At 43.5% G+C, this 27,687-nt stretch overlaps 1 protein-coding gene across 4 annotated transcripts in view; it reads right to left on the bottom strand.

Moving 5' to 3' along the window:
• Window positions 1-27,687, bottom strand: part of CPVL (carboxypeptidase vitellogenic like) — a 799,647-nt gene that overhangs the window by 299,788 nt on the left and 472,172 nt on the right. For 3 of the 4 annotated variants that reach the window (XM_078663502.1, XM_078663501.1, XM_078663503.1), the window contains one exon: window positions 7,885-8,058. The exons of the other annotated variant lie outside the window; for it this stretch is intronic. In XM_078663502.1, coding sequence (XP_078519628.1) covers window positions 7,885-8,058 — 174 coding nt within the window. The remainder of the gene's footprint in view (window positions 1-7,884; window positions 8,059-27,687) is intronic. 4 annotated transcript variants of the gene reach the window in all.

A 27,687-nucleotide genomic window follows, 5' to 3' on the forward strand; every position in this document is an offset into this window, starting at 1 on the left:
AAAACAAATATATAATTAGCATATGGTATGTTACTTTTATGTCGATTTTGATCTAACTAATCAGTTTAGCAGAACAATGAAAAGTACTCAAAATCGAAGTATTTAAATATTGAAGGAAAATGCTACTTACCAGTATGCATCTGTTCTTGGCATATGTAGAGCTGCAGATCCACAAACTTTGCATTAGATCGCCATCTGGTGTTGGGCACGGATGGTTGCACCTTGCTGTTGTCTTGGAAGAAGTCTTTGTAGTCACGAGATAGGCGACTCCTCCCTAGTACGATAGTGCGCATGGCATCAACTCCATCCTTAGATTGTTTTTCGCCATGTTGGGAAATTATAGAGTTAGTAGAAAAGAAAAAGATGTCCATGTGTGTATATCTAAGTAAGATAGTACTGGAACAGATACAGGTCCTGGGGAGGTGGGTGGTCCTGTGTGGATCTGCAGCTCTTCATGCCAAGAACAGATGCATACTGGTAAGTAACATTTTCCGTTCGAGGCATATGAGCTGCAGATCACACACTTTGCATAGACTGCACAGCAGTATTTCCCCTAGCGGTGGTCACCTGTATCTGTGGCAGTACTTTGAAAAAGTGTTTTAAGAACAGCTTGGCCCACAGAAGCTTGTTGCTTGGCTTGCACGTCAACACAATAGTGTTTAGTGAAGGTGTGTGTTGTAGAACATGTTGTTGCCTTACAAATGTCTTCTAGGGGAATGTTCCATAAGAATGCCATAGAAGCCCCTAGTTTGCGTGTTGAATGCACCCTAGGGAGAATTGGTAATGTGTGTTTGGCTTTTTGGTAGCATAGTTGTATACATTTAACAATCCACCGTGCAATCCCAGCTTTAGAGATGGGATTACCTTTATGCGGTGGGGAGAGAGCTACAAACAATTGTTTTGTTTTTCAAAAAGATTTAGTCCTGTCAATGTAATGTAGTAGAGCTCTTTTGACGTATAGCGTGTGAAGAGTTCTCTCTGCTACGGAGTCTGGGTTTTGAAAAAACACTGGTAAGTATCGTTTGGTTAAGATGAAAAGCAAAGATGACTTTAGGAAGGAATTTTGGATTTCTTCTGAGAACTACCTTGTTATGATGTATTTGTAAGACGGGTTCTTGTATGGTTAAAGCCTGGATCTTACTTACTCTTCTAAGAGATGTGATTGCGATAAAGAAAGCTACTTTCCATGTGAGGAACTGAAGTTGACATTGATGTAAAGGTTCAAATGGGGGTCCCATGAGCCTAGTACGTACAATGTTGAGATTCCACACTGGAGAGGGTGGTAATCTAGGAGGAATAATTCTTTTAAGGCCCTCCATACAGGCTTTAATTGCTGGGACTCTTAAAAGTGACAAGTGTTGTCTGTTTTGTAAGTAAGCGGCGAGTGCTGCTAGATGTAGACATATGGATGAGTATGCTAAATTGAATCTTTGCAAATGTAGTAAATAGCAAATGATGTTCTGGATGGACGCATCCAGTGGATTGATATGATTGTTAGTGCAGTAAATGGCAAATCTCTTCCATTTTGCTGCAAAGCAAGCTCTGGTGGTAGGCCGCCTGGCTTCTTTAATGATGTTCATACAGTCCGGAGGAAGGTTAAGGTAACCGGACTCTAGGACTACAGGAGACAGATTGCTAGATTCAGCTGAGTTAGATCCGGGTGCCTTATCTCTCCATGGTTCTGCGTTAGTAGTGATGGGGAGAGGTGTAGTTTTTGTTGTGGGACTAGTGAGAGTTCCAACAGTGTGGTGAACCACGGTTGACGTGCCCATGTGGGAGCCACTAGGATCAATTTTAGAGACTGTTGTCGGAGCTTGCGTACCACTAGTGGAATCAGTGGGAGTGGCGTAAAAACGTACGCAAATCTGCCTGAACTGTTCATCCATATCGCATTGCCCTTTGACAGCGGGTGTGGAAACCTGGCAGCGAAGGTTGGGCATTTTGAGTTTTCTTGTGTGGCAAACAGATCTATGTCTGGTTGGCCCCACGTGTGGAAAAATGGTAGAAGAACTTGTGGATGTTGTTCCTATTCGTGAATCTGTTGTGTCCGTCGACTTAACAGATCCGCAATCTGATTCTGAACTCCTGGAAGATGTTCTGCAAGCATGTATATGTTTTGTTGAATGGCCGACCTCCAAATGTTCTGTGCGAGCTGGGACAGCTGCAGAGAATGTGTGCCTCCTTGTTTTTGTATGTAATATATGGCTGTCATGTTGTCCGTCCGGATGAGAACAGCCTTGTTTTGTACTTGGAGTTGGAATGATTTCAGTGCTAGGAATATTGCTAATAGTTCCAGATGGTTGATATGGAGCACTCTCTGTTCAGTGGTCCATTTGCCTTGAGTGGTGTGATTGTGGAGATGGGCTCCCCATCCTGTGAGTGATGCGTCTGTTAGAACGATCTGTGGAACTGGCTCGAGGAACGGCCGCCCCCTGGATAAGTTTGTTGTGTTCCACCACTGCAGAGAGCGGTGTGCGCGGCTGTCCAACACCAGATCTGTAAGTTCTCCTTGAGCCTGATTCCACTGATGCACTAGACATTCCTGTAAGGGACACATTTGAAGTCTTGCATAAGGTACAATAAAAATGCAAGAAGCCATCATGCCTATTAGTTGCATGAACACTCTGGCTGGGAGAGAGAGTTGTGTTTGAAATTTGGTAATTAGAGCTTGTATACTAGCTATGCTGGCTGGACTGGGATAGGCTAGAGCTGTGGAAGTGTTTATTGTGGCCCGTAGGTATTGATGTACATGAGGGGGCTGTAGATGCGACTTGTACGGTTTGATGAGTGTGTTGAACACCCTGGTTGAATGACTTGGCTTTTATTAGCCAGTCATCCAGATATGGGAAGACCTGAATTTGTTGTCTTCTTAGGTGTGCTGCTACCACTGCCAGGCATTTGGTAAACACTCTGGGTGCGGTGGTGACTCCGAATGGAAGGACTTTGAACTTATAGTGTGGTCCGTCCACTACGAACCTTAGATACTTCCTGTGAGAAGGATGTATGGGAATGTGGAAGTAGCGTCTTTGAGATCTAGTGTGGCAAGGAAGTCTCCTTGTTGGAGCAATGGAAGCACTTGTTGGAGAGTGATCATGTGAAAGTGATCAGAGTGTATATACAGATTGAGGGGTCTGAGATAGAGTATTGGCCTTAGAGTCCCATCCTTTTTGGGGATTAGGAAGATAGGGTGTAAACTCCTGTTCCCTGATGTAGTAAGGGGACTGGCTGTATGGCTTGTTTTTGAAGCAGTGAGAGAACTTCTTGTTTTAACAGTGTAAGATGTTCTGTGGACATTTGACGCTGCTTGGGTGGTATGTTTGGGGGGGTAGCTGTAAGTTCCAGGCAGTAACCATATTGGATAATTTGTCTTACCCACTTGTATGTTGTGATGGAGTTCCAGACAGGTGGGAACTGTGATATTCTTCCCCCGACTGGAGTGGAATGGCCTGGGGGAGTGGAGGGAAGTCACTGTTTAGCAGCAGGGGAGGTGCAAGTGTTATTGTTACTGCGGTCTCTCCCTTTGTTGTTATTCCCTCTGTAACCTCTTCAAAAATATCCTCTGTTGGAGGATGTTTGGGTGGTGGTTTTGAAGGAAGATGAGGAATCTGTACTGATGTTTTTATAAAAGGAGGGACAATCAATCAATCAATCATAACACTTGTATAGCGCGCTACTCACCCGGGGGGTCTCAAGGCGCTTGGGGGGGGAAGGGGTCCGCTACTGCTCGAATAGCCAGGTCTTGAGTTGTCTCCTGAAGGCGAGATGGTCCTGGGTCGGTCGAAGGTGGACGGGGAGGGAGTTCCATGTTTTGGCCGCCAGGTATGAGAAGGATCTGCCTCCGGCGGTGGCTCTTCGGATGCGTGGAACGGCGGCGAGGGCGTGGTTGTTTGATCGTAGCTGGCGGGTGGGAGTGTAGAAGGTCAGGCGTCGTTGAGGTACTTGGGGCCCAGGTCGTGGAGAGACTTGTGTGCGTGGGTGAGGAGCCTGAATGTGATCCTCTTGTTGACGGGGAGCCAGTGCAGGTCCCTCAGGTGGCCGGAGATGTGGCAGCGTCGGGGGATGTCCAGGATGAGTCGGGCGGAGGCGTTCTGGATGCGTTGGAGTCTTCTCTGTAGCTTGGCTGTGGTTCCGGCGTAGAGGGTGTTTCCGTAGTCCAGTTGGCTGGTGACGAGTGCCTGGGTGACCGTTTTCCTGGTTTCGGTCGGGATCCATCGGAAGATCTTGCGGAGCATGCGAAGGGTGTGAAAGCATGATGAGGAAACGGTGTTGACTTGTCTGGTCATCGAGAGGGAGGAGTCCAGGATGAAGCCCAGGTTGCGTGCGTGGTCTGTTGGCTTGGGAGCGGTGCCCAGGGCAGGGGGCCACCAGGAGTCGTCCCAGGCGGAGGGTGATGGTCCCAGGATGAGGACTTCCGTCTTGTCGGAGTTCAGTTTCAGGCGGCTGGTCTTCATCCACTCGGCGACGTCTTTCATCCCTTCGTGTAGGCTGGTTCTGGCGGTGTTGGGGTCCCTGGTGAGGGAGAGGATCAGCTGGGTGTCGTCGGCGTAGGAGATGATGTTGAGGTTGTGTTGGCGTGCGATGGCTGCAAGAGGTCTCATGTAGACGTTGAAGAGGGTGGGGCTGAGTGATGATCCTTGTGGTACGCCGCTGATGACTTTGGTGGCCTCGGATCGAAACGGGGGAGGCGAACTCTCTGTGTTCTTCCAGCGAGGAACGAGATGATCCACTCCAGTGCCTTCTCTTGGATGCCGAGGTTGCTGAGGCGCTGAACTAGCGTGCGGTGGCAGACAGTGTCAAACGCTGCAGAGAGGTCCAGGAGGATGAGTGCCGCTGTTTCCCCGTTGTCGAGCAGGGCTCGGATGTCGTCGGTGGCTGCGATCAGGGCGGTCTCGGTGCTGTGGTTGGCTCTGAAACCGGACTGCGAGGGGTCGAGGGATCCGTTCGTCTCGAGGAAGGCGGCCAGCTGTTTGTTGACGATCTTCTCGATGACTTTAGCAGGAAAAGGGAGGAGCGAGATGGGGCGGAAGTTCTTGAGGTCGGTGGGGTCCGCTGTTGGTTTCTTCAGTAGGGCGCTGAGCTCGGCATGCTTCCAGCTCTCCGGGAAGGTGGCGGTGTTGAAGGAGGAATTGATGATGTTCCGGAGTTGGGGTGCGATGGTGGAGTCGGCCTTGTTGAAGACGTGGTGGGGACACGGGTCGGTCGGAGATCTGGAGTGGATGGTGTTCATCGTGCGGGCGGTGTTTTCGGTGGTCACTGTGGTCCAGGTGCGGAGGGTGGTGGTGGGGGGCGTTGGTTCGACGGTTGGGTGCATGGGTGGTGCGCCGAAGCTGTTGTGGATGTCGGTGATCTTGCGGTGGAAGAACGAGGCGAGAGAGTCGCAGAGATCTTGTGAAGGAGTGATGTCGTTGTTGCCGGTGCTGGGGTTGGAGAACTCCTCGACGATGCTGAAAAGGAGCCACGTGTGTGTGGAGACTGCAGTGCTCCCATGGACTTTGCAGTCTCTGTGTCTTTCTTCATTTTTTCAAGAGTTGTGTCCACAGCCGGTCCAAAAAGGTGTTCTTGATTGAACGGCTGATTTAGAATGGTTGTCTGGAGCTCTTGCTTAAAGCCTGAAATGGGTAGCCAGGCATGTCGCCTGAGCAGTACACTAGTATTAATGGACCTAGAAGCAGCGTCAAGGGCGCATTTAATTAAGGCATTTGTTATTAATTTCCCTTCTTGAATGAGGTCATTTGCTTGAGTTTTGTACTGGTCCGGTAAATGCTGTAATACGGTTTCCAGCTGGTCATAGAGGGCCCTACCATATCTTGCCAGCAATGCTTGAGTGATGGCTATGCGCCAGTGATTGGCTGCCTGCACCGCTACTCTTTTGCCCGATGCCTCTAATAATTTGGATTCTTTATCGGGGGTGGTGCATCCCCTGAGGTTTGTGAATTGGCGCGCTTTCTAGGGTTGGAAACTACGAGTGAGTCTAAAGGCAGCGGTCCTTTGATATGGGCAGGGTCGTCAGGGGCCGGTCTTTATTTTTTATCAATTCTAGAATTTAAAATCCTGGCTCTTACAGGATCTTTGAATATGTCAGGGGCATGTTTAATGACCCCCTTGATTATTGATAATATCTGTACAGATTTCTGAGACTGTTCAAATGTGTCTAAAAGGAAATCTTCCTCTGCTGTGTCGGAGTGCATGGTCACACTATGAAAAACAGCAGCCCTATTAATGAGTTGTTCAAAACCAATATAGTCGTCTGGAGGAGATGGTTTTGTTGGGAATGGCTGTGGGCTTGGGGGGTTTATTGAATCAATAGGGTCGTTGAAATCCCAATCATCCTGTGGTATATCATCTGGATCTATGAACGGGTCAATAGGGTGTCCCCCCCTGCTGCCCCCACACCCCCAAGTCATCATCATCATCTTGTGGTGGTGTATGTGGTGGAGAAGTTACAGGTTGTGGTGTAACTGGTTTAGGGAGAGGAAGGGGATTACAAGGAAAGACAGGAGAAGGAGGCATAGGTGAAGTGGCACAGTCCTTCTTGACAGGCACTGGAGTGTCTGAGTTCTTGCTGTTGGATGGTACAGCTATGACATGTCCTGTTTTGGGATCAATGTGGATCTTTTTCTGTTTGGGATCAACAGGATCTGGATGAAACAGTTCCTCTTCCTCGATAACCGCTATCGGCGCCGGTTTTTACGGTTCCGAGCGGGGTTTATTTTTGTGCTCTTTGGCCTTCGGAGGCGTGGTAGAATCCTTTGGCTTGTTTTTCGGTTCCGAAGATTTGGGTTTCGGAGCCGAAGCGTGATATTTAGGCTTGGAAGTGTTCTAAGCCGTTTTATCGATAGGCCTTGAGGTGTTCGGGCCGGTTTGTCTTTTGGTGCAGAGGGAATCAGAACCGATTTCGGAGAAGAGTGTTCTTTTGGCTTCGGTGCCAAAGGCGCCTGTGGGACTATTGCATGCAGTTTGCTCGGTCCCGAGCTACCGGAAGGCTTGTATTTCTTCTTGGAGCCGGGCCCGAAGGAGAGGCTTCTGAAGCGTGCTTTAGGTCGCGACTGGGGCCAACAGGCGAAGTCTTGACCAGTGCCTTTTGTTTTGGTGGTGGGGTTGGGGCGGGGGCAGTAGTACTCGTTGACCAGGAGTGATGGGCTCGTCCGAGTCTTCTGCCTCTGACACGATTTCCAGATCTTCGGAATCTTCTTCTGGGACATCTGGGCCTTCGTCGAAGATGTCCACTGGTTCCGGAGCTGATCTCTGCGCCATCATGTGTCGTCGAGGTTGACGATCTTGGATAGTCTTTTTCGATCGAAAAGAGGCGCAGGCTTGGCAGCTGTATTCGTCGTGTTCTGGCCAGACACACAGGTTACAGACCTTGTGATGGTCACTGTGTGGTAATTTTGCTCCACACTGGGGGCATGTTCTGAACGTAGTCCTTTCCATGAGCCGTAGCCCTAACGGCATTGATAGGCCCCGAGGTCCGCGTCGACGACCGGAATCGAACAGTTGAAGGTAGCGTCGAAGTTTGAAGACAATTCGAAGAGTTTAGAGAAGTTATGAACGTCGAAAAAGTTTGAAAACGAAGTTTCGAACCGGTGCGCAAAAGTTGCATCCGAACCCAATGGCGAAAAAATACAATTAAGGATTGAGTCGATGCGCATGCGCACTATCGTCCAACGGAGGAGTCCTCTATCTCGTGACTACAAATACTTCTTCCAAGACAACAAGGTGCAACAATCCGCGCCTAACACCAGATGGCGATCTAATGCAAAGCGTGTGATCTGCAGCTCATATGCCTCAGTTATTTTTATGTGAAACTAAAAAAAAAAAGAGACCTTGGCAGCAACAAGTTGCAATTTCGTATAAGAGCAAACCTCAATGAGTGTTTTATCTTACCTTATAGTTGTCCATGAGAACAGTTAGCCACGGTTTTACTGTCTTCATAATATCAGATATCAAATGCTTCTCCACCTCTGAGCCATCATTGAAGGTTAAGTTACCGACATGAATGGATTTCCTTACTTCTGAGAGAGATAAAAACTTGCTGAAGTATTCCTGGTCTGATGGCTCCTGATAAACACAAAGCCCAAATATTGCAATAAGTAAGAACAACTAACAGCTCTGCTCTTTTTTTGTTGTTGTAAAAACATAATTTAAAAAGTGTATTACTTACAATTTAAATTATGTCCCCATCAGATAAGACACTGATAGTTATAAAGCTACTAGGAAGACAGCAATGTACTACGGCACAATATGGTGGGGGGGGGGGGGGATTCAGGACTGTGTAGATAAGGGACAGGAGAACTGTGCAATGTGGAGGGGTACGGAAGGCAGGGTGTTGTTGGGTTTCCATGGGTGCCAGAGGGGTGGGAATTTTTCTTTTCTGTGTTCATTAAGGTTCTGCGCTATTCTTGAAGGTGGGATTCCAGCTCTTTTCAAAAAGGCTGTGAAGCGTACATATTGTTAGATATACTGGGAACATTACTTAAGATTACCGGTCTTCTGCTCTTTACTTGTTTGAACTGTTTTATATCTAGCCTACCAGTGCAATGTATTTTGTTTACTTTTTGGGATGTCTGATAATGGGACAGTGTTAGTAGTGCCATATTATTGGGTCTCATAACTCCAGAGTCTTGTTCATCTACATATGGTGGTGGTAAAGATTGTTATGAGTTTGTATTATTGTGCATCATTAACAATGTACACTAAGCATTTACACATACAATGTCACATGTAAAGACAGAAATAATGGGATTGCATTTAGAAGTGTGTTAATGCATGGTAATTAGGCCATGATTTTGTGTATGCCATCTTGATCAAGATGGAAGTCTTCTCTATCACTCATCTTGTGCTTCCCCCTGCACACATCCTCTCTTCACAAGCTCCGCAGAGCACAATCGATCTGCAATTAATTTAGTTATTTTCCACTGTTATTCCTACTCTGCTCATGGTCAACCTGCTCCAGTTCAATTGTAACTTGTGGAGCAGTGAATTTTGAATCCACCCTTACAAGTCATAAATATGCTTCTTTATGGGCACTTACCACTACCCACTTGTGTGCCCTAACGTTGTTAATGGAAAGCGTTGCACTTGAACTCTGCACTGAAGTGCATTCATTGTAAACCTAGGAATCATATATACTGAGTGCCTTAACATTAAAATAGCATACTGCTTAGAGACTAGATAGGAACCATCCTCACACTAATAAAATGCATTTGCTTTAGAAATGAGAATGATTTATGTAAACATGTGCACTAATATTTTACATTTATGTTCATGTATTTAGGTTACATTACCAAAACTTATACTGTAACATGAATTTAATTCTGAATCCAATGTACTGACAACAACTCATTCATTTGAAGCTGTATGTGCACACACACACATAATAAGTGTGCACCATTGAGTTAACATGTTAAGTTAGTATGAATAGGCCTATATTTATTTCTGCATAAAATACTGTTTTTCATTTCTGCTTCTGTAACTTCTCCCTTGCAGGTATGTTCACATGGTTTGTTATTTTGAGAATAGATGTTCCTGTGTACTAGCAATAGAGAGCGTGAAAAGAAGACCTTGACAGAAAGCATGGAAAGCCAGATCGTCAACTGCTGACTATTCAGCAATGTTGCGAGAGTCTGCAGGTACCCAAGGACAATGTCATTCTCAGCTATCCTGGGAAAATCTGCTAATGTTGCAGCTCATGACAATGGAAAGGACAATGGAGCTCCTGATGGTGTGATCAATGGGTGTTACTCAAAGATTTGTGTGGTATTAACTAGTGTTCTAACAGGTCGAGTTTGGCCACTTTTCCATCGGATTTGGAGAGGTACAGACCTTCAAGCTTATACCTTTGACTCTTTGCTAAAGTGTAGCTTAGGCTAACACTTATTTCACTATCTCTAGAAGACTCTTGATAGAGTTTCTGAAATGCTGACACCTTCCCACATTTTCTTCCTTTACTGGAGTTTCTCAGCTTTTTGAGATCCTTTTAGATTTAACCATCCTTTATAATGTAGACTTTAAAATTTCATCCTTTTAAACTTTACCCATGTTTAGGAGAGAATATCAAAAACACGACCACAGCAATACTAGCATTTTCCCTAGTCCCTTGCAAGAAACGGACAGCTTTGCTGTTACTGGTTAAGACCCTGCTATATATATGGGGATAGGCAGCTAAAAGAGACGGGGATGAATATATTTATATGCAGCAGCTGATTCCCTGGTGTTCTGGGATTAAACCAATGCTGTCATTCTCCTTAAGACAGAGGTGAGAGAGCTACCCAGCGTAACCTAGGAGACATGAATGAGGATGGCTGAGATGTGGGCGACGCAGCTTTCTGCGATACAAGGGGGATAGCTGGTGAATGCTTCCTGACATATGCTGGTTTGGCGGTGGCTGTTTGCACGGTCTGGGCAGGGTTTCTACAAGAACCGGAAACACATGTGCTAAACCAGAAACTTCCAGACATGGAAGGAGAGGGCAAACTCATCACTCGAATGTACTCATTGTTGATTACACGCACGGCTACCCGTATAGCTACTCGGAAGACACGGGAGAGTTACACGTAATGCACGCCTTTCACCTATACACTATAAATGCATGAATAGGAATTACATCACGCCACAGTGGTTGCACAGACTAGATTACTCCAAACTGGAGAAAATCCCCAAATGCAGAATAACAGAGGGAATCTATAGTCACATGTGTTGGACATTCCCGGGTGTGTGTGTTTGGGGTGAGGTAATTCAGACCTTAAGGATACTGACCAAACTGCAACTACAGCCAATGATACAGATGTGCCTTCCGGGACTAGTCACCCATAATAAACACACTAAATATGCAGAGTAAGTATTGGAACTAGCCCTCACTGTGGTAAAGAAGAGTGTAGCCCTGAGATGGTTGACCAAACGATAGCCAACACAAAACCAGTGGTTATGGGAATTTGCGAGGTAGGTGCTGGCTGAATGTGGGATATGTCACAAGTCGGTTTACAATGGAGGGGAACAGTGAGAAGGATGGAATTGGACTTAGAAGTCTAGCTACAACAGGATATGGGAAGACCTGAACCGAGACAAGAAGGGACAGATGGTTAATACCTTCTAGATGAGTCTATGATGCTGAATTGCTGTAATTTTTTGCCAAATGTGCTGCCTAAGTGATTCAAATGTTATGTATGGACATGGTTTGACTCACATCTCACTCCTTATTTAGGGGGTGGTTGGAGTGGGGACAGGCTAAGCAACTGGTTTGCAATCTTATCTTGTTTCTAAATCAATAAATGCATTTACAAAAAAAACACATAGAAGATTGTAGACTTCTGAAATGTTGACACCTTCCCACAATTTCCAGCAGTTCTCTCATTTCCTGGGTTGTCCCAACATACAGCGGTCTGGGAGGCTACCCTGCAGATCTGCAAAACAGAGAAACAATGGAGTTCTATATATAAAGATATCGCTAAATATAACCACTACATGTTCTTAAGGGAAGCCCATTATAAGATCATGTATGACTGGTATTTATACACCCAAAAACTACACACTCTTTTTCCGAATACAACAGACAGATGCTGGCGGGGATGAGAGATATTGGAGACTTCCTTCATTATATGGTGGGACTGCTCTGTTATTCACATTATTTGGAAGGAAATGCTTTCCCAGATAAAAGCGATACTAGGATACCAGACACCAAACTACCCAGAACAGATCTTGCTGGGGTTGCGCGACCCCAGCCTGAAACATCAAACCCTAGGAGACCGTTCCATCATGTGGTTATGCCTGGGGGCAGCAAAAATGGCAGCAGAATGGAAGAAACCAGAAACCTTCTCTGTCTCAATGGCATGCCAGGCTGTGGAGGGCACTAGCCCTCAAACGCATGACTGACATTATGGCAGATTCTTGAAAAGGGTTTGATTATATTTGGGGTCCGTTGGTGGGGTTCCCATAGGAAGGTTTGCCACTCCTTGCCTGTGGTCCCAGGTTGCGGGATCTTTTTCAGACATAGCAAACTTAGATCATGCTGTGGCCCCTCCGGGGTCCTTTGGTCTTGAAGCTTTTGCATCCTCTACATGGGTTGATTCCCTGCTCCACCAAGTCCGGGAACCGTGGGGCCCCCGCACTTTCTCCTCGATCAGGCCTTTGTTCGCATCGCACTCTCCTCAGTACACTGTAGACATGTGAAACAAGTACCACAGATTTGTTAAGTTGTTTCTATTTTGTTTCTTTGTTTGGCTCTCGCTCATATTGTAATGGTGCATCGAGGGACTTGTAGAGTTCTAGATATATGTAATTTGATAATGAGGGAAGTTGTACCAGAATATACCAAGGTTATGCCGAGAACTTGTGGAAAAGATGTGTATTGTCTTTAGCTATCTGAAGATCTTGGCTTGCAGCAAAGACTTGGTGAGCCTCATAAGTTGTTAATCTTTGAAAATGCAATAAAAAGATTTGGACAAAAAAATCTATATAACTGACCTCTAAGCTTCAGAAGAAATGGGATGCCCTGGGGACTATTTCTCCAGACACCTGGCATCTAATCTGGAAATCAGTTATAACCCATAAAATTACCCCTTCTCTCTCCCAAATAAAAATCTGGCTCCTACATAGGACATTCCGGACCTCTTTGAGTCTTTATAAGGTGTGCCTTAGAAAGAACTTAAACTGTTGGAACTATAATAAAGCCACTGGGGACCTCCCCCATTTACTTTTCTACTGTAGCGCGGTCTCTCCTTTTTGAGACTGAATATTCAACTTTATCAGCAGTCTACTTGGGGCCCATCTGAGAAGTGACCTTCTTTCCCTAATATAGGAATTCCTAGATCTGCAACTCAAGTCACATAATGATACTCTCCTGGTAGACATTTTATTATTTGCAGCCTGTAAGCCCATTCTCGCTAACTAGAAAAACACAGCTGCTACCTAGTTTCGATCGTGGCTATCCCAGGTTGCTTACTTAAGGGGGGCCGACAACATCACTCTTCAAAACTCCCCCTGGAAACCACAGAACTGCTCTGGAAGACACTCAACACTATTTTGCCACTACACCACCTCCATGTGTCCCCTAACAGGCTACAAAACGACCTCCTAACCACTACTTATACAGAATCTCTTGTTTGTTGTTAGATTGTCACCTTCTTACAAGTGTGTCATGTAAAAACATGTATTTTAACCCCTTTACTGCGGCTGCTATTCCGCCGCAGTGCTAAGGGGGAGGGGCGGCCGCGCTGCGGCCGCATGCTGGTGACGGAACCGCTCTGTCATTGTAGTGTAGTTCCTATCATCCCAATAGGCTCTGCGCATTGGAATAATATCTTCAATAGTATAGACGTAGGACAGAGGTTAACTAGGTCTTCTACTGTCGATATTAGACTTAAAGTTTAGTGTTTGCCAGCTAGCTCAGAGTTCACTAGAAACTTTCTCGAATAGACAAGGAGGAGTTTAACTTCCCTGGATAGACAAGAAGGGATTTAGTTTCTGACAACCATAGAACATGACAACTTTGCTCTCCCCTAATCAAGAGTGTATCTCTAGAGTCGTGTGAAAACAAAAGACAACTTATTTTACTCAGTCAGTTCAGTGCATTCTTAGTTTCACCAGATTGTAGAGAAAAGGAAGAGACGGGCGTGTTCAATAAAAAGATGTTATTTATTGATCAGTCTCTTTTCTCATACAAGAGAAATGAATCGCTATTATTGCAATACTTCGAGTTAAGTAAAGTGCATACAGTAATAACAGAATTATAAAATAATACTGTAAAAGCATTGATATGGTTTCTTAGCCATATGATACTTAAAATGGATAAAATAGATACATACATATATACATTGACTAATCGTACTCAACTGGTGCTTCTAACTACGCCTACCCCAATGTACCTGACCTAAGCCTAATACGTGGCGGGAGTAGATAAGTAGCAGTTTAAGTTAAGTTTGTTTTGCCAAGGGTCTGCTTCAAGAATTCTCTACAAAGGATGATTCAGTTCAGTACCTGGGAGTTTAGAAGGCTGGAGGGCTGGTATCTCTATCTCAGGTCTTGATATTCCAGCTGCCTGCGAGGGCTGCTTGGAAGCGCCGGAGCTGGATTTCTCGGCAGGAGAAAAGGCAGCGTCTCTCTCTCAGCGCGTCAGAAAGGAGGGGCAGCGTCTGTGGGCTTCGCTGTCAGCTGGGCTCGTCGGCAAGTCTCGCTGCTCCAATCTTGTCACCACCTCGTGTGTTTGCTTAAGGCAATGTCGGTATTATTTATACCTGAAAGGTGCCGGGATTGACGTAAGGATGGACATAAATACGTCAATAAGGATGTCATACGAACTTGATCGTTCGCACATTCTTTACTGAAGTTCTCGGCTAAATCAAAACAATGGCTGTGGGGATTTCCCAGATCGTGGTAGGTTTGATTTGTTTTGAGAACACCGTATGCCTATTAGGGGGCTGGAGGAATAGTGCTTGCCTAATGATGGCATGCGCTATGACCTAATCAGATAACGGGCTTCTGTGCCGTTGTGTGGCTAATCAGATATGGATTTCTGTGCAGTTGAATGGCTGCTAGTTAATTATTAACCAGACAAGGGTCAGAAACAGGGGGATCGATACAGTACCCATAATAAATACACCACACCCACTCCATGTAGTCTATGTCCATATTTACAAGTCTAGGCATAGTAAACATACTAGTAGTGCATGTGTATACCGAACCACCCCAAAATACAATCATTTGCATAATGAAATTTGGAAATGCGAAATACACGAAAAGATGAGTATAATTACTATATGCACTTCAAGCAGTATAATAAATGCTAAATCTAAACGCATATTTTGAAATAAGCATGAATGAAATGCGGAAATTACACATGAAATGGCTCTTAATACAGAAGAATAAGTCGAGACCATCTCATCACAAATTCATAATACTCGTGAACATGCTAGAGGGTAGCTAATGTGTCTTGAGTAGCTAAATATAGAAATGTTGTTCTCTAAGAATAGTCTTACTTTAAGCAGAAGATAAGTGTCCCAAAAAAAAATTCGTAAATATTTTGGAATGGAAGGGGAAAAATGTCTCCTCTCTGTAAAAACTGGTGAGAAAATGTCTTTTGCTGTTTTTTCAAGGTTGAAGGCCAAATACAGGGTGTATGGAACGCCGTGTGCTAGTTTGTTCAAAGTCATTCTTTCTGCTCTGGTGAAAACATCATATTGTTGAGACTTTCGAAAAAACTGTCAACTGCTTCTTGTGAAAGTTCCACTAACTCGGGTAAATTTTCTAACATCCATTCATGAGCATGATTGCCTTCATTGATGTTTCGATCAGCATAGCTGACAGAGGGTTGTACCTGATCGATGCTGCTTTCATCTTGTACTTCACAACTCTTCAATCGTAGTGGTGAAGTCTCCACGAATGCCGTCATCAGGATTGGTAGCCGCTGGGGACAGTACAATGCATGAGCCGGTACCGGACCCAACAAAGTCTCTGTATCCATTGGCACATCCGATTGTAGTGTCAGACAGGTGTCCAACAAGCATTCTTCGCCGCATAGCAAGCACCTTAATACAGGCATAACATAACTTTGCCACATCGGTCTGAATGAAAGAAACCAAGTCATGTTCAAATCTCGTAGCCGTGCTAGTCCAAGGACTTTAGTTATGCGGTCCCGGTAGCCAATAGCTCGGATTGTTTCTTCCATTATCGCTGGTGTCTTGTCTGTGACGTGGTTTGCCATAGCGAAGTAACAGGATCAAAAATAGGATGCCTGCCACTAGTCCCAAAAGGAGAGGAAGTCCGCCAAAGATGGAATGGACAAATTCAGGAAAAATACCCAGGATGGCTTTGAATGGGGTTAAAGCTCCTGAAAACACTGTCTTAAATACACTCGCGATTCCGCTTGTATCAGAAATATTTAAGATTTCGCTCAGTATTTCTGCGAAATGTATGGGGGAATTGGTTGATAACAGTGAATGAATCTCAGCCGTTGTCCTTGCAACTTGGAGATCATATGTTTCTTTTGATGATGATAACATGGTTGGCGTCTGTAGGAGCACTGTCTTCATTCTGCTTAAAGTATCAATTCGAATAGAAGAAATTTTCAAACTGGGCCACAACCTTGCCTCCCTGTCTCGGGCATCGTTCGGGAACAATACTCGTTCACAGCACATGACCTTCCTAGTCACGGTTATGAGATAAGGTTTTCCGGGCAGCAGACTGCAACATCTGCGATCTACAATTAGAATGTAACTCCCATTCGAGAGTCTCTTAAAGAATGGTTCTATTTGTGTTGCAGGTGTGCCTAGCTGGTGACATGAAAGGTTATTTGAGTTCCCTTCACATGCTCCATGTAAACTAATACCCTGACACAAAAGTGTACCGCTTAGTGACCTTTCACAATTATTGCCACTAAGGAACACACTTTGTCCTTTATTACTAACACATGCGTGTGTATAGGGAAAGTTCCATGTTGACTTAATGTATCCTTTACCCAACCTTTCATACTGGCCTGCCTGTATATATTTTTGGCAGTATTGAAACTGGAAAGTTGTTATCGGAATATTTATTATCCCATGTATTATCCATTCAATGACAGGTCGTTCTGACATTGTCAATGGTAATCTCAGGTTTTTCAATGCTCAGAATTGTATAGTCAGCACCCTTCTGTGCCAAACTGATTTGTTTATCAGTAAGGTTAAAGATATTAAATAGTGACGTTGTGTTGATTAAACGCCAAGGCACATAGCCTGAACGCAGATTTTGTAACGTCCAGCCAAGCTGTACAATAGAACGCAATTGGGACTGACCGTGTTGTAACATCAGTAAGTCTTGCGATATTATATCGATTGCTGAAGATACAATACTGTCCAGTGAATAGATTCTGGAGGACAGAGTCATTAACCCATTGTCCACAACAGAAAGTGATTTTTCCAAATTAATACGGTCAATTTCCCGTATTTTTTCTGCTGTCTCAATTTGAGTTACTTTCCAAACTTCATTGTAAGCTGCATATATAGAGGCCGCTATGAAACGTTTTTGACGCTGTTCGCGTGGTCCCATAATGAAATCACGCAAGTCAGCACCTTCTCGAAGTAAAGTTAGGTGTTGTTTAATTTCTGCCAGTGTGGATGTTTGTAGCCATTGAAGGCAGAGCTTGCCCACACTGTACGTAGTTACTATCCCTGGATGTTGTCTTTGGGAATATCTAGGGTCTGGCCTGGTCAATTTGAACCCCTGTATTTTGTTCAGGAATCTGTCTTGACAGTTATTTGTGTCTGTGGGCCAGATCAACCATTGTTTCCAATCAGGATGTGTTCTGTTTTGGTTTAAAATATGGTTTACGTCTATCTCAGCATCTATAGAGCTATTACTGTTCGTTGTTGGCTTTGGAATAGACGGTTTGTTTAAGTCTTTGATTTTGGCTAAGCCAAGACAGGTAGTTTGTTGAATATTGTCATTCAAAAATATAATTTGTTCTGGGATCATGCAGGCTCTGAACAATGATTCTATACCTTGTACTTGCCAATCTTTTGTACCCCAAACAGTTTTTGTTTCAATGTTACTGTTCCAGAAATCAAAACCAAATGTATTCATTTGCTCAAAAAATGAATCTGAATATATCAATTTTGTGTTGGTAAGCATGGTCTTCATACCTGTCTTATTTGAGAATTTGAAATAAAATGTTTCTGCATTACTTGTGTTAAACCCTGAAAAGTATGAATATTTATCATAAAATGTTTTGGAACTACCCTTTGGTGGAGTAGCACAATGTTCCCATTGATTATAATTTAAAACATTTCTAGATTGTGCAGATTTATGGAAATAATGGTTACCATAGTGGTTATAGCAGAACATTTGATCATAATTAGATGAACCCTGCAAATAATCATGTTCTGTAAATTTAGCAGACATTACTAGGTCAGACATCATATCATTAATACTTTCAAAGTCCCAATCATCAGCAAATGTGCTTGGTTTTACAAAGTCACTTAACAAGATCTTAAATTGGTGTGGATACTTCAGGATTTCAACCGGGCCATAGATTTCATAATCAGTATTGTCCCATGCTACACCGCCTGGTATAGGGTTGGCTGTGAAGTTCACTGAAGAAAGTTCTTTTTTCTTGACGTGTGAAGTTGTGTGTGGTTTAAGGACCAAGTTGATTTTCTGGCTTGCTGTGTCCATTTTAGCATATTTTCCCTCAATGAAATGTCCCAAGCATAGTACCATGACGAGCCAAAGTATGAGGATAAATGCACCTAATGTCACCCAAATTTCAATCCATGGAGAAGTCAGATAGGTTCTCTTTAGTTGATGAAAAAGTTCCTTTGCTTTGTCTTTAAAAGTTTTTGTTGATGGCTGTACTTCTGGTTCGCTTTGTTCTTCTGAAAAATCATCGAAGTTGATGAAGTAGCCGGATGCTGTTCTGTCAATTGTTCCAATTGCTTCTGGATTACTTTTTGCTTTTGGCTTTTGCTTTGTTTCATTAGAAAACTCTGTAGTTACATCATCGTAGGTAGTTGTTTCTTGATGAAAAGCTTTGATTTGGGTTTTAAGAGGTTCAAGTTCCATTGCTTTGTTGCATAGTCCTTGTTATTTCACTGTAGATTTTCCAAATGTGATCAATCTTTCAGTTTGAACCTCTGTGGATGTAGCAAACTTTGGTGTTCTGCTACTTCTTGGGAGTCCACTTGGCCTACTATTTGTTATCGGCCACATGATTGTGGTTTAACCAGGTCGATGGATATGACTCGGTTCTCCTTTTTACCAGCAAGGGGCGGTAGTACTACTGATCTTGTCCCGTTGATAGACAAGACAGGAACTGCTTTTCTGTAAGAAGGCCCAAATTCCTGCTTTACCGCGATCTTTTCTCTGACCAGATCCCTGACTTTTGGAATCCAGACAGGCCTTGCTGGGACAGGTGGTTTTTCTTCAGTGGTTGCTGGCTGCTGTTTCAACTTTATGTTGCTCAGGTCTTTTCTTGTTTCATTTAAGTCCTGTAAAATAGCCAAGCGATCTTTGATATCAAAGCATTTTTCTTTAACCACTGAAGTCTGACTATCTAAGTCCTGGATTAACATTCTAGTCCCAAACAATAGTTCGTACGGACTGAGTCCTTTCAGAGAATTTCTTGGCAGGTTATTTAGACTACGTTGGACACTTATTAAATGTTTGACCCACCCAGCTCCCGAACCTAATACCTTTGTTGTTATAGATTGCTTTATGCCTTGGTTTTTTCTTTACACCATCCCGTTTCCCTCAGGAAGGAAGTGAGAAGAGTCCCGCAATGCAATGTTCATTCTGGCCAGGCACCCCCCATAAGCTGTTTTTAGAGCTAGAGTGAAGATTTTGGTCAGAACGTAACATGCTTCTTGCGTATATGCCATTATAGACTCGCAAATCTTTTATAACAGTTCTGGCGTCAGCCGAAAGTTGGGGTCTACATTATAAGTGAAAATAGTCTCTTCATGTTAATACGACGCATTTTCATACTGGGTTCTGTTTTTTTGTTGATTTGATACCTTCTGGAGTGAAACGCCATGGTAGTAAACCGTTTCTCTCGCCACTGCGATCCCTGTTGCAGTCTGGGCAGTTTTTTACAAAAATGTGATGATGCAGGCTCATGCCTGGCCACCAGTACACTGATTGTAATTCTTCCAGAGAATCTTTTAGCTTAAGGTGTCTGAGACCCTCACCCATATGTGCGTCTGCTATTAACAAGCTTCTCCTGTCCATGTTTGGAATTACCCCCCACTCCAGGGATTCGAGCAAAAGGAACGGAGTTTGCATCGATTATGTATGTATAATTGAGTGGATAATTGATCGGTAGTGCAGAGCAGTCGCCTTTTGATGACGTTTTTACTGCCAGCACAGTTTCACCGTCAATGTATTTTACTGCACTCTTTTTTGTAGCTACGGAAGCCGATTTAGTTGCTACTGCTGTGGCTGTCTCAGCCAATGAATTCCCTGCAACGTGAACGCCATCACGCTGATGACTCAGTGAGTGTATCACGTGAGTTTTTGGTAGTTCTTTCTGTAAAAGAACTACTTGTTCCGAAAGCACTTTTTGCTTTATTGTTGCACCTGTGTCATCTTTGTAACCGTTTTGAATCCATTTCTGTAAATCGTTATTGTATGATTTGACGCAGTAATACGATTCGCACACTATAAGTGTCGGGAATTCGCGATCGGCATTATCTAGCGCCATTTTTAACGCTATTAGTTCAGTTTGTTGTTCTGAATTATTTTCCACTGAGTGTGTTTTTGTAAGTAGAGGTCTTAATTTACCTCCGCGCCACACTTCTTTTACAATTTCGCATGTGGCGTTGTAAGCCAGCTCTCCCCCCACTGCGGGTTGTGCTGATCCGTCTGTATATATTATACAGCCGTAATGTTCTAAAGGCAGAATCTCGGTCGGCGGAGGACATTCGAATTCATATTGGAGAAACTCTTGTGTTTTTAAGTTGGGATCAAATTCATATGCCACGTCTGTTGCAGCAAGAGAATTAGCCCATTGTATCCATCTCGGATGGAGTGCTTTAGCATTCGGAATGCTTGCCTTTGTTACCGCCTCCAGGGCTGGTATCGGTGTCACGATGATTATTCGTTTACCTTGTGCTAGGGCTCGTTCTTTTGCTACTGCAGTCTGTACCGCGGTTAGAATTATTTCCGTTGGGCTAAATTTCATTTCAGCTTTTGTGTACAAGTGTGATTTGTATGCTATTGGTACCTTCTCTCCCTCATTAGAGGTTAGGTATGTGAATCCGCATCTTCCTGGGATGACTCGAATCACAAGGTTGCGTGTGTTGTCACGTGTTTGTAATTTAGTTTTAACTAACATATCTGTTTGTAAAGATCTCAAAATTTCTGTGTGTTTTTGAGTGCAATTGATTCTTTTAAAATCTGGTTTTATAAGGTCATAGAGAGGTTTAACTCTCTGCATAATTTATAATGTAAGTTCTACCGAAATTTAGGAAACCTAGAATTGATTGTAAGTTTTTTATTGTTCTAGGTGCTTGGATTACAGCACATTTCTCTAGGAAATTGTCAGCCAGGCTTTTGCCTTCACTTGATAGTTCATATCCTAAAAACAGGACAGTTAGATGGGCAATTCTTGACTTTTTAAAGTTGAATTTGTAACCCTCTGCTGCGAACCCAAGTATTATGGTGTTCACTCTCTTCAAGTGAGTATCCAAGTCATCATCTGTTAGATAGATGTCATCGACATAAGATAATGCCTCATCATCATATATTTGTAGTAACTCTGTTACTCTTGCTGAGAATAATCCTGGGCTATTCTTAAACCCCTGGGGCAAACGACAGAAATTTTTCTGCGCGCCATTTATTGAGAACGCGGTCAAATATCTGCTCTCTGGTGCTATCTTTTGACAGAAGAATCCATTAGAGATGTCTAATGTTGTTTTGTATTTTTTGCGCACTATGTTATTCATTAGTGCAGCACTATGCGAGTTTTGTACTGCAAAGGTTTTGCAACATGAGTTAAGGTGTCTGTAGTCCAAAACAAGACGATATGAATTGTCTGGTTTGGAGACAGGAAACAAAGGATTATTCATTTGTGAGGTGCAAGTTTCAATCACCCCCTGGTATTCAAGTTGATCTAGGATCTCTTTTACCTGTTTTCTAGCTTCTTGCTTAATTGGGTACTGCCTCTGAGCAGTAGGTTGTGATTTTAACTGGATTTTGTGAGGAGGAGAGTCCTCATCCCATCCCACATGGTTTTTATATAATGCAGGAGCTTGGGCTACTGCCCACTTTCTTGCAAGTGTATATTTTTTATGAATTGGAATATGATTTGAGAAGGCAGGCATAATTATTTCTTCGCCATGAGGGCACTCCCTTACAAACTCTGGTGGCCAGTCTCTTTCAGCTAGAAGGATATCATATCCCTTGGAGAGATTATCCCAAAAGAGACCCCTTATTTTCCTAGTCTTATCCCCCTCTATACACAATGTTATTTCATATATTTTATGAGGTTTGCTAACTCTGGTATCTGCAGTTTCCACCTGAATGTATTCATTCGTGTCCACTGTCTCCAGATGATTCATAAGGATCTTGCGAGCTATGCTCACTTCTGCTGCGCTGTCTAGCATTGTCTGAGCCCATTCTCCGTTTTCAGCTGTGTCCTCAGTATTCTCGGCATGGTTGATTACTTTAATACTGGCTACCTTCTTTTTTGGAAACTGTAATTTTTTATTTTGATGAGCAGGTTCCTTGTCTTTGGACTTGACGTGCTCTTCCCTGTGTTCTGATCGTCCTCTCCTTTCCGATTTCTGCGAGGAAGTCTGAAAAGATTGAGAGGGACGTGTATCAATATCTTGATATCTATCAGGTTTCTTCAGATTATCCCTATTTCTAAGGTTGCATTTTTTCTCAGAGGGCTCCCTCTGGGGAGACTTGTGCCCTTGGTCCGGAGATCTTTCTCTCCGCCGAGGAGACCTTCCTCTGGACTGGAATCTTTTTCCTTTAGGAGTGGATTGTTTATTTCCATCCCAGCTCTTTTTTGAAGTGTTTAGATTATTCTTAATAAATATTTTTTCAGGTTTTTCAATAAGTTGGGGTTTCACCGGTTTTCCACCCAAACTATCTCTTCCTAGTTCTTTATAGGATTTTTCTATGATTCTGGCAATTTCAAATGGTTGGTCTGCTATATCTGTCTCTTTCAACCTCTGGCGGATCGCCACATTTGCTACTTCTCCCTTTATATTAGCTAGTAATATTGCCGAGACCTGCTTGAAGTCTTTTAGTAATTTCATACCAAGAGTTAAAGCAGGTTCTGGACCGTATTCATCTTGAATTTGTTTTAGCACATCTGGTATTACTGACATGGATGGAACACCATGTGTTTTTGTGTAAATGGAAGCAAAGACTGTACCCCAAGTGTCACAGTCCTCCACATGTGGTGCGATTCCCATTGGAAGACAGATAGTCAGAATCCGGTGTTTCTCAACCGGGGTGGTATCTGGAAATACCGCCTCTATTTGAGTGACTTTTTGTGCTAACCAGAATGGAATTTGTTCCCGTTTTGTGGGTACTTTACCTAGACAGGACTGTATGTTCTGTGGTGTAATTTTATTTGTGTTCCCCTGGTGAGGGATCAGCTGTGGAATTTTAATAGCTGGTTGGACTGTTGAAGTCCGCATTACATATTGGACTAATTGTCTGTGTATTTTAGCTGTGCTAAAAGTTCTGGTGCAGACATTTCTTCAATGTCTGGATGTGGTGTGTATCCGGATAGGACCGGCCACGTTGCTCCTGGTCTACCTAGTGGACCGAGCCTGGTGATGTGATTATTATGTTTTAGGGCGCCATTAAACCAGAGCAGGTGCTCTTGGTATTTGAGTGGTATTTCCACCTCCTCGAAAGGAGTGTACTCATTTGGAGGTTCCTCTATTTTGTAATAGTGGAAGTCCTTTGTTACAGCGTTTGCTGCTGGAAAGTTTATCCATGAATAGAATACCTCTGTCTGCCGATATTCGTGTGCCTCGATTACGAATATGACTGTACCACCTCTCGGTGTCAGCCCATTTTCTATAAGTTTTAAAGTTATAGATTTTCTTATGTTGACCGGGATGAGTATTGCATCCGGGTCTTGCTGTAGTAGAGTATTGTCAGCTTCTAGGAGTTCAGCTGCTATTCTAACTGTCTCCCTTTCTTCTTCTTCTAGTGACATTTTAATGTCAAGAAGGTTATTTTATTTATTTGCAGATCAGGTTTCTATGGAAACAAAGATTTGATGCACAATATTTTGGAACAGTGTATCCTTCAACGTTGAATAAACCAAGAACCATACATAGGAGTCTCCTCCTACTAAGTTTGGAGGATTTAACCTTTCACCCACTCCAGACGTCTTTGGAGTATTATGGGGAAAAGGGGTCTGTGTGAAAAAGCACGACTGAGTTACTCTAATGTCTTACGTTAGATTTATCGCCCATCCAAACACGTTGGGCGCCATGTAGTGTAGTTCCTATCATCCCAATAGGCTCTGCGCATTGGAATAATATCTTCAATAGTATAGACGTAGGACAGAGGTTAACTAGGTCTTCTACTGTCGATATTAGACTTAAAGTTTAGTGTTTGCCAGCTAGCTCAGAGTTCACTAGAAACTTTCTCGAATAGACAAGGAGGAGTTTAACTTCCCTGGATAGACAAGAAGGGATTTAGTTTCTGACAACCATAGAACATGACAACTTTGCTCTCCCCTAATCAAGAGTGTATCTCTAGAGTCGTGTGAAAACAAAAGACAACTTATTTTACTCAGTCAGTTCAGTGCATTCTTAGTTTCACCAGATTGTAGAGAAAAGGAAGAGACGGGCGTGTTCAATAAAAAGATGTTATTTATTGATCAGTCTCTTTTCTCATACAAGAGAAATGAATCGCTATTATTGCAATACTTCGAGTTAAGTAAAGTGCATACAGTAATAACAGAATTATAAAATAATACTGTAAAAGCATTGATATGGTTTCTTAGCCATATGATACTTAAAATGGATAAAATAGATACATACATATATACATTGACTAATCGTACTCAACTGGTGCTTCTAACTACGCCTACCCCAATGTACCTGACCTAAGCCTAATACGTGGCGGGAGTAGATAAGTAGCAGTTTAAGTTAAGTTTGTTTTGCCAAGGGTCTGCTTCAGGAATTCTCTACAAAGGATGATTCAGTTCAGTACCTGGGAGTTTAGAGGGCTGGAGGGCTGGTATCTCTATCTCAGGTCTTGATATTCCAGCTGCCTGCGAGGGCTGCTTGGAAGCGCCGGAGCTGGATTTCTCGGCAGGAGAAAAGGCAGCGTCTCTCTCTCAGCGCGTCAGAAAGGAGGGGCAGCGTCTGTGGGCTTCGCTGTCAGCTGGGCTCGTCGGCAAGTCTCGCTGCTCCAATCTTGTCACCACCTCGTGTGTTTGCTTAAGGCAATGTCGGTATTATTTATACCTGAAAGGTGCCGGGATTGACGTAAGGATGGACATAAATACGTCAATAAGGATGTCATACGAACTTGATCGTTCGCACATTCTTTACTGAAGTTCTCGGCTAAATCAAAACAATGGCTGTGGGGATTTCCCAGATCGTGGTAGGTTTGATTTGTTTTGAGAACACCGTATGCCTATTAGGGGGCTGGAGGAATAGTGCTTGCCTAATGATGGAATGCGCTGTGACCTAATCAGATAACGGGCTTCTGTGCCGTTGTGTGGCTAATCAGATAACGGATTTCTGTGCAGTTGAATGGCTGCTAGTTAATTATTAACCAGACAAGGGTCAGAAACAGGGGGATCGATACAGTACCCATAATAAATACACCACATCATCAGCCGCGGTTGGGCTGTGCTCATGACGGAGTGGTTCCGTCATGGCCCCGCCCGCTCAATAGAACGCCCAGCGCAGACGCGGAATCCGCGCCACGCAGGCGCGGCGTCAGGGCCATGACGGAACCGCTCAGTCATCAGCACAGCGCCACCGCAGCTGATGACGGAGCGGTTCCGTCATCAGCGTGCAAAGGGTTAAAAGATATGTACTTGCAATATAGGGGTTTAACTCTGGTCCCCCCAGTGGAACCTGACGATGATGTGGATTTGGTAGATGGGCTCCAGGCCTGAGGAGACGCTTGTTTCCTATCTCGATACAAACAGTTACTAGAGGCTTGCTGTGATTACGTGCGCTGGGTTAGGGAGGGATAAGGGGTGGGTAGAGGGGTTGCTGGGTGGCCGTGGGTGGGGGGGGGGACGGGTGGGGTTGTTTCTGATTGGGTTTGCAACATGCTCATACATGCTTTGATGTTTTGGCAAGGCTCTCCTGACTGTGGAGGACTGCATATATGCCTTACCTGATCAATAAAATAAAAATTTTGTTGTGAGACAAAAAACGATATGTACTTGCAATATGTATTTGTGTGTTACTGTGCCTAAAAGTCAGGTTTTTCATGTGAACTGCTGAAAACTGCTTGAGCCTGCTTCTCCTTAAGTTTCATTTCACATTATTATGAATTGTTTTTATTTCTCTTATGGTTGACTTTTCTTCTGTTCCCTTACAGCTCACAGTATTAACACTGCTATTATCAGGCGGGTCCTCACTCAGTACATATGTTTGCCAACTGCCCACAACTGGAGACAAGTGGTATGAAATGTTTGATTTTATGGGAATAATACTGCACAAGCAGATGACTCACCTCAGAACTCATCATAATGGGAATGGATAGCACGTTCAAGGCCTCAAGTGGTGTTCATATGCCATATATTGGTTATTGTATTTGCTCACACATGCAAAGCTTCAGTCTGACTGGACAGGGAGTCCCCTAATTTTGAGCAGTGAGGGACTGATACCTAGACTGCTCTCTCTGGAACAATCATGTAAAAAATTTAAGGGCAAGACGGCAAAGAAAATGAGGAAAACTACCCAAAGCCCACTAGCATATTGGAGTGATAAACTGTAGGTCTTTGTAAGATCAACCAAAGCTGAACACATTTTTTCACAGGTGGTTACCTACTGCAAGGCTTCTTTCAAGTAAGGCCATACAGAATTGTGGTAAATGTAGTCCTTGCATGTTTTATTGCATTTTTTCAATCCTTGTTGAACGGTAAAACATTGATCAGTTTACAATGAGATAACATCCTTTCATTTAAAGAGTTCAACTTTCATCAATATACATTCCTTGCATCACAATATTTTGTTTCTTTTAAAGATTTTCATAGGAACTCAACCTTGTTAGGTGAATGCTGCAGAGCAATATAAATGGTTTCAAGCCCAGTGCTTGAAACTCTTCATCTCACCTCCCAGTTTCAAAATCCTGATTAACTAATGGCTTAAACTAGGGCTCACTCCTGAACACGTTTCCTAACACTATCGACTTGGTGAAATTGTGGGGATTCTGCCTGGATCAACACTTGAATATACAAGCACAGTTTTTCAACACCGCAAAGTACACTTAAACCAACTCGGAATTCTTAGAAGAATAAAACAATTCATCCCAGAGCAAGGCTTAAAAAAGAATACAAAACAAAATCACCCAAGCCCTGATCTACTAAAGACTGGTTTAGGTTAATTCTATCTTAGTTGGAATTCCTAAAATCCACTGGACCCTATTAAAGCAACTCTTGAGTGTTGCAACCCAGCTGTTCTCGGACACCCGGAAATACGATCAGGTCGTTCTCATCCTGTTACCATTGAACTGGCTTCCTACTAAAGCACAGTCCAGTTCAAAGTGTTTTGCATTACACACACGTCAGTGCAGGAGGGTATTCCTAGATACCTTACTAGGAAAGGGTCCGATATCCAGACAGATCAAGAGTATAATTGGGAAACAAAGTCTCACTCTTAATGCAAAAAGAGGGAGCCATAGATTACTTGGAAGGTCTTTAGGCTACTTTCCATACTGATACTATCTGATGTTGCTTAGTTCTTGGTGGAGTACAGTGCCGCAACGTTGTTCTTTGCGACTGTTGTCTGCTAGTTTCTGCACCGGATACAATTATTTATGCCAGTCAGACGTCTGATCCCCAGATGTTACACATTCTTACTTTTGAGGGGTTTTGGCATTATTGCTTGTTCAGTCTTAAGAGATTCTTTAAAGTATGCAAAAACAACAGTTGATGGACAGAATGCAGAACAATGTCATACATTCACCCCAGTACAGAGATCTGGGCCTAAATCCATCGTTGTTTTGCTCACCATGCCATTCCAGTTTAAACCCAGCCATATGCAAATCAGTCTTGAC

This window comes from Lissotriton helveticus, chromosome 10 (assembly GCF_964261635.1).
Source record: "Lissotriton helveticus chromosome 10, aLisHel1.1, whole genome shotgun sequence".
Lineage (NCBI taxonomy): Eukaryota > Metazoa > Chordata > Amphibia > Caudata > Salamandridae > Lissotriton > Lissotriton helveticus.